Below are 11,443 nucleotides of genomic sequence, written 5' to 3'. Positions count from 1 at the left end.
AAAAAAAAATAAACTATTTGGTTAAAAATTCATTCCCTTGTTTGATCAATTTGTTTTTTTAGTGATTTTTTTTTTTTTTGATGATTTACGATTTCAGCTAAAAAAAAATTTTTCAAATTGTTGGAAATTGAAATATTTTGTTGAAAATTAATCTTCTTCGTTGAAAATTTATATTTTTGTTAAAAATTAGTTTTTTTTTTGCATTAGAAATTAATTTTTTAACTAAAAATTTGAGCATTAATTTTTTCACTGATTATTGAATTATTTTTGGTAGAAAATCTGTATTTTTAAGTTGAAAATTACTTTTTTTTTAAACAAACATTACATTTTTTGTTCAAAATTTATCTTTTGGAGTTGAAAACTGAACTATTAGGTTAAGAGTTGATGTATTTTGTTGAAAATTGATATTTTTTGTTAAAAAATTAACCTATTTGGTTAAAAAATGATTTTTTCCGTTAAAAATTCAAGTACATTATTTGATCATTCGTTTTTTCTGATAAAAAATTAATTTTTTTTTCAAGTTACGATTTCAGGTGAAAAAACTTATCTTCGTTTTTCAAAATTGAAATATTTTATTAAAAATTCATCTTCTTTGAAAATTTATATTTTTGGTAAATTAATTTTTTCTTGGTTGAAAATTAATTTTTTTAACCCAAAATTTCATTTTTCAATGTTTTGTTCAAAACTGATCTTTTTGGGTTAAAAACTGAACTATTTGCTCAAAAATTGATGTATTTAGTTGAAAATTTGTCTTTTTTGGCATAAAATTAAATTGTATTGTTCAAAAATTAATTTTCTTGATTAAAAATTCAACTGCATTTTTTGAACATTCGGTTTTTTAAATTTAATTTTTAAACTGAAAATATAACTATTCGATTTTTGTTTAAAAATTGATCTTTTTTAGTTGAAAATTGCATATTTTTTTTTAATTCATCATCTTTGGATTTAAAATTCAATTATTTTGGTAGAAAAAATATTTTGGATGACGCTCATAAAAATTTGTGTGACTTTTGTCACTAAAAATGTTTAGAATAAATTTATAAAGATTTTTTGTTTGCATTAATATTATTGAAGAGTTGAAGTAATACTCTGTTTCATCTTTTATTTACTGGAACTGTAAACATTTATATTTTTATAAAAACAAAAATCAGGATACTTCTCCTTTTTTTACAATTCTTAATAAATTAACTCTTCTAATATTATAGATTGACTATCTTTTCACTTTTTCGTTGAAACTTCTTCGGCCGCTGGAGGCGAATTTCTAAAATTTGGAAATTGTTCCCAAGGAGCTGAGAGCTCGAATCTTCGAAATTCTTGGGCCAATTCGAGAGGCTCGGCAACAACTCTCTTCTTTTCTTCATCGTATCGGACCTGAAATTAAAAAATATATATCTGTTTTTTTTTTATATATAATTTTATTATTAATATCTCGAAAATATCATGTTTACAAAATTTAATGTTTTCCGTTTATGAAAAAAAAAAAAACAGAGTGGCTACTCAAATCCTGAAAAAAATGCCCTGATAATTCCAGGTTTTTTCCAGTATAAATGCCCAACTTTTTAAGTGAAAATATTGAATTTTCAACAAGTTGGATACATTTTTTTAATAAACAAAGACGATTTTGAAACAAAATAGATGACAGATCTACCAAATAGTTGAATTTTCAACCCAAAAAAATATCAATTTATAACCAAATAGTTTAACTTTCAAATAAAAAAGATCAGTTTAAAAAAATGGATTAATGGAATTTTTAGTTACAAGAATTAATTTTTCATACAATAAATTTGAACCAGAGTTCAACCAAAATATAAATTTAAACTAAAATGATAAATATTTAACTAGAATATTTTTATTTTCGAGGAAAAAGATGAAGCAAAAAAATTATTTTTCTACCAAAAATACATTTTTTCAACAAAATAAAAGAATTTTGAACTAAAAAGTGTCAATTTATAATAAAAAATGTAACAGTTAAATATTCAAGTAAAAATGAGATGTCAACTAAAAAAGATCATTTAAATAAAATTATAGTTACATTCTTAGTTTAAAAGATTGAAGTTTAGAGATGAATTTTTAACTGTAATGATAGAATATTTAAATGGAATAGTTACATTTTCAGTTGAATCAAATTAATTTTTAACCAAATTTCCAACAAAATATTTTTAACTCGAATAGTTAAATTTTCAGTAAATTAAATTAAATTTCAGCCAAAGAAAAAAACGATTTTTTAACAAAATAGTTAATTTTCTGATTAAAAGATGAAATTTCAATTAAAATTATGAATCTTCAAACAAAAAAATTTATTTTTCACAAAAAAAGTTCAACATTCAACCAAGTAATTAAATTTTCAACCAAGAAGATGAATTGTCTATATAAAAAATAAATTCTGAACACACTAAATGAATTTTTAATCAGGTACTTCAATTTTAAATAAAAAACGAATCATTTTCAATTAAAAATATAACAGTTCAATGTTCAGTTTAAAAAATTTCTCTTATAAAAAAACGTTTTTGTGTAAATATGTTTTTTATTATAAAAAATGGTAATTATTGATCTACAAAATTAAATATCTTTCAACAAATTGCATGAATTTTCAACTAAAAATGATACATTTTCAACCAAAAATTGAACAGTTAAATTTTCAGTTAAAAATGCAATTATTAACCAAGAAAAAAAGAATTTTCAATCATAAATTTTCCACAAAAAATGGCGAATTTTCAAACAAGAAGATTCATTTTCTACTGAGAGATTATTTTTCAACAAATTATATGAATTTTTAATTAAAAAAGATCAGTTAAAAAATTTATTTTAAACCAAAAAAAGGCGTTTCTACGAAAAAGTTAAATTTTCAATCTGAGATACAAAAAAAATATATAAGAAAATAAATAAATTTGTAACAATGAAGCTTAAAATTACCCAAATAGTTTAAATTTAAATTAAAATAGAATCATTTTTAATAAAATATTTAAACTTTTAACCAAAGACTTTTAAACAAGAAAAAAGTTTCTATAAGAAAAAAAAATCGAATTTTCAATCCAAAAAGACGAATTTTTAACCAAATTGTTGAATACTCTGTCAAAAAGAAGAATTTTGATCAAAAAAAGATAAAAATTTGTCTTAAAACAGATGAATTTTTATTGAAAAAAACAACGAATTTTCAACAAAATAGTTGAATTTTTATCTAAAAAAGATTCCAGTTGACTTTTCAAGATCAAAGTATGAATTTTTTTAAACAAAAAACTAAGTTTCTACGAAAAAAATTGAATTTTGAATCCAAAAACACGAATTGTTTCAACCAAAAAGGAATAATTATCTAATAAAGACGAAATTTTCTTAAAACAGATGAATTTTTATTGAAAAAAAAAAGAATTTTCAAAAACACTTGAATTTTTATCCGAAAAAGATGTCAGCTGTCTTTTCAAGATAAAAGTATGAATAAAAAAAAAAAGTTTCCACGAAAAAATTGAATTTTTAATTCAAAGAGAAGAATTTTCTCAAACAAAAAGGATGAATTTTTAACAAAATAGTTAAATTCTCTATTAGATAGTTGCATTTTTATCAACGAAAATATTAAATTTCTCTTAAAACAGATTAATTTTTATTTTAAAAATACCTTTTTATCAAAATAGTAGAATTTTTATCTAAAAAAGATTCCATTTGACTTTTCAAGATCGAAACATGAATTTTATTAACAAAAAGTAAGTTTCTACGAACAAAAATTGAATTTTTAATCCAAAAACGCGAATTTTTTCAACAAAAAAGGATGAATTTTAAACAAATTAGGTCAATTCTCTACAAAATAGTTTCATTTTTATCGAATAAAGATGAAATTTGTACTAGAACAGAGGAATTTCTATAGAAAATGACAAATTTTTCTTTTAAAGTTGAAATTTTACCTGAAAAAGATTTCAGTTTATTTTTCAACACCAAAATCTAAGTTTAAAGAAAGAGTAAATTTTTTACGAAATAGTTCAATTTTCAACAAAACAGTGACATTTTTATTCAAGAAAAATGAAATTTCTCTTAAAACAGATGAATTTTTAATTTAAAAAATTTTTAAACAATAGAATTTTCATCCATGAAGGATTTCAGTTCTCTTTTTAACCCCAAAATATTAAATTTAAACAAAAACAGCAGAATTTTTCAACGAAAAAGTATGACTCTTTAACAAGATAGTTTAATTTTCAAACAGTTTAATTTTTATCCAAGAAAGATGTAATTCTGCTGAATTTCTCTAAGAAGACAAATTTTAAGAAAAGTTTTTATATAAAAAAAATTTCATTTGATTTATCAGTAACGAAACATGAATTTTAAACAAAACGAAGAGCTCATTTTTTAACTCAAAAATACGAATTTATAACAAAAAACTTGAATTTTCAACTAAAAGAGACGTCTTTTTAAAAAATTTGTTAAATTTTAATAAAATAATAAAAGTAAATTCCGGGACACTAAAATTCCATTTTATCCTTTTTTTATTTTATCCCATTTTTTAAAATTTTATGCTAACCGAAAAAAAATATTTAACGAGAAATAAAATAGTTGAATTTTTTAAATAAAAAAACTTAATTTTCAATAAAATAGTTAAATTAAAGGAAAAAGTATTTTTGGACAAAATAGTTGAATAAAATAAATTTTCAACGAAAAATTTTTAAAGAAAAAATGAATATTTAACCAAAAATATGAATTTGTCACCAAGAAGGTTAATATTCCACCAAAAAAGACGAATTTTCAAACTGAAGAAGATAAATTTTCAATCAGAAATGAAATAGTCAAATTTTTAGAAAAAAAAATAATAATCAAAAATATATTTTTCAATAAAATAGTCACATTTTTAATATAAAAACGAGATTTCAACATAAAATCATGAACCATCGATGAAAAAAAAAGAATTTTTAACAAAAAATGTAATAGCTTTTTATTTAAACCAAAAAATATTTCAATTTTAAGGCGAATTTTCAACAAAATATTTGAATCTTGAACCAAAACAGATTAATTTTTAAAAAAACAATCATGATTTTTAAACAAAAAAGATGCAATTTCTGCCAAAGAAGATGAATTTTCAACCCAAAAGACGAATTTTTAACTAAAAAGGATGACTTTTACAACAAAATTGTTACATTTTCAACCAAATAATTGTACTTTTATACGAGAAAGATGAAAATTCTACAAAAACAGTTAAATTTTTAAATCAAAAAATATTTCACTAAATTTTCCAACATTAAAATATGAATTTTAAAGAAGAAGTACATTTTCTACGACGAATTTTCAAAAAAATAGTTGAATTAAAAAAAAATAGTTAATTTTGCATCCAAAAAAGATTCCAGTTTACTTTTTCACACCAAAATTCAAATGTTAAACAAAAGGTAAATTTTTTAGGAAATAGTTGAATTTTTAAACAAAAAAGTTGCATTTTTATTAAAACAAGATGCAATTTTTCTACTGAAAAAGATTAACTTTAAAATCAAGACAAATTTTTAAAAAAGTTTTTATAAAAAAAAAACAACAAAATTCAGTTGATTTATCAGCAATAAAATATTAATTTCAAGCAAAAGGTTAATATTCTATGAAAAGATTTGATTTTTTAACAAAAAAAGGTGAATTTTCAACCAAAAAGGATGTCTTTTTAAGAAAATAATTAAATTTTCAACCAATAATAACATTTATAATTAAATATTAAGCTAGACAATATTAAGCATTAAACTAAAATTAAAAAAATATTAAATCAAATAATAAATCAGAAGTATATTCCTGGTCAATGAATTTCTCTTTTATTCTTTTTTTATTTTATTCTACCACAAGGAACAAATTATCACCCCGGCATAAAATAGTTAAATTTTTTATGAAAAAAATTAAATATCAATAAAACAGTTAAATTTTGAACAAAAAATTTTGTTTCAACAAGATACGTGAATTTTCAATTAAAAAAGGTACATTTTCAAAAATAAGAAGAATAGTTAAATTTTCCGATAAAACAAATTTTGAACCAAATATATAAATTGTAAATAAAAAAATTAATTTTCAGCTAAGGAGATTACTTTTTTACCAAAAAAGTCAATTTTTTAACAAATTTTGCGAATATTTAACTTAAAAATATCAACTTTCTTCAAAACATAAAATATTTGCATTTTCAATCAGACATGAAATAGCCCAATTTTTAGACAAAAAAAATTAATAAAAATATAATTTTCAATAAAATAGTTACATTTTGAATATAAAAAAGAAATTTCAACTTAAAATCATAAATCATCAATAAAAAATGAATTTTTAACAAAGTAGTTCCATTTTGAACCAAAAATATTTCAATTTTAAAGCAGAAACAGTTAAATTCAACTAAAATAAAAACTGATTTTCAACAAAATTTTGAAAACTTTAAATAAAACAGATTCATTAAAAAAAAAAAACAATTATGATTTTTCGACCAAAAAGATGCAATTTCTCCTAAAGTAGATGAATTTTCAACCCAAAAAGACGAATTTTCAACAAAAAAGGATAACTTTTTAAACAAAATTGTTGAATCTTCAATCAAATATTTGCATTTTTATTCAAGAAAAATGAAAATACGAATAAAACAGATGAATTTTTTGTTAAAAAACGAATTTTTAAAGAAAAAGGATAACTTTTTTAAAAAATTGTTGAAACTTCAATCAAATAGTTGCATTTTTATTGAAGAAAGATTAAATTTCTTCTAAAACAGATGAATTAAAAAAAAAATTTTTTAATAGTTTAATTTCCATCCAAAGAATTTTCCAGTTTACTTTTTAACACCAAAATAAGAATTGTAAACAACAAGTTAATTTTCTGCTAAATATTCGAATTTTTAACCAAAAAGTACAGTTGCATTTATGTCGAAGAAAAATAAAAATTCTACTAAAACAGTTGAATTTTTAAATAAAAAAGACAAATTTTCAAATAAAGAGTTGAATTGACATATAAAAAGATGAACTTTAAACCCAAAAGACAAATTGTAAGAACAGTTTTTATCTAAAAAAAAATTCAGTTAATTTATCAGCAAAAAAATATTAATTTTAAACATAAGTTTAATCTACGAAAAGAGTTGATTTTTTAACTCTATTAGACGAATTCTCAACAAAAAAGTTGAATTTTCAACCAAATAGGACGTCTTTTGAAGAAAATTGTTAATTTTTCAATCAAATAATGAAATTTGCAACTAAATATTAGATCAGATAATATTAAAGATTAAATCAAAATTAATAAAATATTAAATCAAAGAAAAAATCATAAAAAATAAATTTTCAATTTAAATTTTTGATAAAAAAATGAATTTTCAATTAAATAGTTTAATTTTCAAGCAAAGAAATTAATTTTTTTATCAAAATGATGAAGTTTCAACAAAGGCGATAAATGTTTTTTTTTAAATAAAAAAGACACATTTTCAACAAAATACATGAATTTTCAATTTAAAAAAAAGTAAATTTTCAAACAAAAATAGAATAGTTAACACTTTCAATTTAAACAATAAATTTTGAACAAAATAAAATAAATCATCAATGATTTAATTATTAAATTTTCAAATAGTTGAAACTTCAACCAAATAGTTTCGTTTTTATTGGAGAAATGTGAAATTTCTTCTATAACAGATGAATTTTAAAAAAATAGTTTAATTTCCATCCAAAGAAGATTCCAGTTTACTTTTTAAAACCAAAATAAGAATTGTAAACAATAAATGAAGAAAACCAATTTTCAAAAAAAAAAAAAAAAAGAGTTGAATTTTTATCTAAAAAGAATTCAATTGACTTTTTAACACAAAATTACGAATTTTAAACAAAAAGTCAATTTTCTAGAATATAGTTGAATTTGCAACAAAATAGCTGCAGTTTTTATTAAAACGAAATGCAATATTAATACTGAAATAAATAAATTTTAAAAAACAAGAAATATTTTCAGAAAAAATAGTTTTCATCCAAAAAAGATTTCAGTTGACTTATCAGTAAAAAATATTAATTTTAAACAAAAGGTTCTACGAAAAGAGTTGATTTTTCATCTAAAAAATACGAATTTTTTACAACAACAAAAAGTCGAATTTTCAATCAAATAATAAATTTTATAACTAAATATTAAATCAGAAGTAAATTCTGGGACAATAAAAATCTATTTTATTATTTTTTTATATTTTTTAATTTTTATTCTAGCACATTTTTCAACAAAACATTCGAATTTTCAACCAAATAAATGAATTTTTAATCAAAATGATTATTTTTCTACCAAAAAAGTCAAATTTTTCAAAAATTGCGCGAATTTTTAACTGAAGATCAATTTTTAACAAAAAATAAAATATTCATATTTTCAGCCAAAACAATACATTTTCAAAAAATAAAATGTCTAAAAATAATTGTGAACAAATTAATTTTCAACAAAATTAAAATGAATTTCCAACAAAATAGGTGAATCTTAAACCAAATTTTAAATTTTCTACCAAATAGTTGCATTTTTATCCAAAAAAGATGAAAATTCGACTAAAGAGATGAATTTTTAAATCAACAAATATTTCTCTTGACTTTTCAACACTAAAATATGTATTTTAAAAAAAAAAGAAAAAAATTTTCTACGAAGATATTTGAATTTTCAACCGTAAAAGACGAATTTTCAATCCAATAGTCACTTGAAAAAAAAATAGTTATATTTCCATCCAAAGAAGATTATAGTTCACTTTCCAACACCAAAATAAGAATTGTAAACAATAATTTAATTTTCTGCTAAATAGTCGAATTTTTAACCAAAAAAGTATTACTTTTTTAAATCAAGAAAACAAATTTTCAAACAAAAAAGAGTTCAATTTTTATCCAAAAAGATTTTAATTATTATATAATTATATTAATATATAATATCTATATATATAATATTATATATTATATAATTTACTTTTCAACACAAAAATAACGAATTTTAAACAAAAAATAAATTTTCTAAGAAATAGTTGATTTTTGAACTTAAAAATACCATTTTTTAACAACAAAAACTTGCATTTTCAACCAAAAAGGATGCCTTTTTAAGAAAATTGTTAAATTTTCAAATAAAATAATAGTTAAATTTTCAGTTAAAACAATAAATTTTGAACCACACAAAATAAATTGTCCACGAAGTAGTTAAATTATTAACGAAATAGATCAATTGTCAATAAAAAAATTAATATTTAACCCAAAAGATGAATTTTCAAGTGAAAAAATATTTTTTAGAAAAAATAAACTATTTACATTTTCAATTAAGACAATAAATTTGCAACCGAATAAAATAAATTGTCTAAAAAGAATATAAAAAAGAGATTTCAACATAAAATCATGAATCAGCAATAAAAAAAATTCATCTTTAGCAAAGTAGTTCCATTTTAAACCCAAAATGATGAATTCTCAACAAAAAATATAATTTTCAACGAAATATTTGAATCTTCTACCAAAACAGATTAATTTTCAACCAAACAATTGTAATTTTGAACCGAAAAAAATCAATTTTTCTCACAATTGATGGATTTTCAACCCAAAAAGACGCATTTTTAACTAAAATGGTTGACTTTTTTAACAAAATTGTTGAATCTTCTACCAAGAAATTTCATTCTTATCCGAGAAAGATGAAAATTCTATGAAAACAGATGCACTTTTTTAATTTAAAAATATTTCATTTGACGTTTCAAAACTAAAATATGAATTTTAAAAAGAGGTAAATTTTCTACGAAGATATTTGCATTTTTAAGCGAAAAAAACGAATTTTTAACCAAAAAGGATAACTTAAAAAAAATAGTTGAATCTTCAACCCGATAGTTGCATTTTTATCCAAGAAGGATGAAAATTCTACTAAAACAAATGAATTTTAAAATAAAAAAATATCTCACTTGATTTTTTAACAATAAAATATGAATTTTAAAGAAGTAAATTTTCTACGAATATATTTGAATTATACACCGAAAAATACGAATTTTCAACAAAACAGTTGAATTATCAACCAAAAAGGATGATTAAAAAAAATGGTTGAGTCTTCAACCAAATAGTTGCATTTTTATCGAAGAAAGATGAAAATTCGACTAAGACAGATTAAGTTTAAAATTAAAAATAAATTTAAATTTTCATCCAAAAAAGATTTTAGTTTGACTTTCCAACATTAAAATATGAATTTTAAACAAGAAGTAAATTCTCTACGAAGATATTCGCATTTTAAACCGTAAAAAACGAATTTTCATAAAAACAGTTGAAATTTCAAACAAAAAGTTGTATTTTTATCTAAGAAAATTGCTTTTTTTTAGTGAATCAGATGAATTTTTAAATTAAAAATACAAGTTTTCAAAAAAATAGTTGAATTTTCATTAAAAAAAAGATTTCAATTTGAGGAAAACGACGAATTTGTTAGAAGATAGTTAAATAGTCCACAAAAAAGTTAATTTTCAATTAAGAGAGATCATTTTTCTACCATAAAAGATAAATTTTTAATCAATTAAAATTAAAGAAAAGAACACATCAAGAATGATCAATTTTAAACCAAATAGTTGACTTTTTAATTATGAAAGATATTTTTTGAACCAACTTATAAAGCATAAATTTCTATCCAAAAATGGAATAGTTAAATTTTGCGATAAAATAATTAATTTTGAACAAAACAGTTAAATTTTCATCCCGAGAATATGGATTTCTTTTTATCAAAAAAGACGAATTAAAAAAAAAAAGTTTTGTATGAAATTCTCGTAATTTCATGCAAAATACTGGCTTCTGATAAGTAAATACTCAGAAATTAAATTTTTTAAATTCCTCTTTATGCAAAAAAAAACTTTGCCATCAACCTCGAAATTGCATTAAAAACTAGACAATAAAAAAACTGGATTTTATCATTTCAGTTACAGAAAATTCCAAGCAAAACAAATTAATTTTCCAAAAACTGCATGAATTTTCAATTAGAAAAATAATTGCTTAAAAAGTTTTCAACCAAATAAATTAATTTACGACTAAAAAAAAACCAGTTTTGAAAAAATGAATAGTTACTATCTAAGTAAAAAAAATTAATTTTTAATAAAAAAAAAACGGATTTTCATCAAAATAGTTCAGTTTGGAACAAAAGAAATTTAGTTTGAACTGAAGAAGACAAATTTTCAATCAGACATGAAATAATCAAATTTTTAGACAAAGAAAAATAATAATAAAAAATATAATTTTCAATAAAATAGTTTAGATTTTGAATATAAAAAAGGGGATTTGCAACTAAAAAGAATGTCTTTTTAAGAAAATTGTTACATTTTCAATAAAACCGTCAAAATTATAACTAAATATTAAAAATCAAATCAAAATTGATTTAATATTAATATAAATAATAAATCAGAATTAAAGTCCCGGACAATAAAATTCTGTTTTATCCTTTTTTTATTTTATTCTATATTTTTTATTTTATCCTACCACATTTTTCAACAAAACAGTTCAATTTTCAACTGTCAAAATAATAAATTTTGCAC

At 20.3% G+C, this 11,443-nt stretch overlaps 1 protein-coding gene across 1 annotated transcript in view; it reads right to left on the bottom strand.

The window, feature by feature from the left end:
• Positions 1-1,086: 1,086 nt before the first annotated feature.
• Positions 1,087-11,443, bottom strand: part of LOC117172835 (NADH dehydrogenase [ubiquinone] iron-sulfur protein 3, mitochondrial) — a 22,615-nt gene continuing 12,258 nt past the window's right edge. The window contains exon 5 of the mRNA XM_033361086.1: positions 1,087-1,371. Within this exon, the coding sequence (XP_033216977.1) occupies positions 1,219-1,371 (153 nt within the window). The 3' untranslated portion in view covers positions 1,087-1,218. The remainder of the gene's footprint in view (positions 1,372-11,443) is intronic.

The sequence above is a fragment of the Belonocnema kinseyi genome, chromosome 1, assembly GCF_010883055.1.
Source record: "Belonocnema kinseyi isolate 2016_QV_RU_SX_M_011 chromosome 1, B_treatae_v1, whole genome shotgun sequence".
Lineage (NCBI taxonomy): Eukaryota > Metazoa > Arthropoda > Insecta > Hymenoptera > Cynipidae > Belonocnema > Belonocnema kinseyi.
This window is presented reverse-complemented; position numbering and strand designations above follow the sequence as displayed.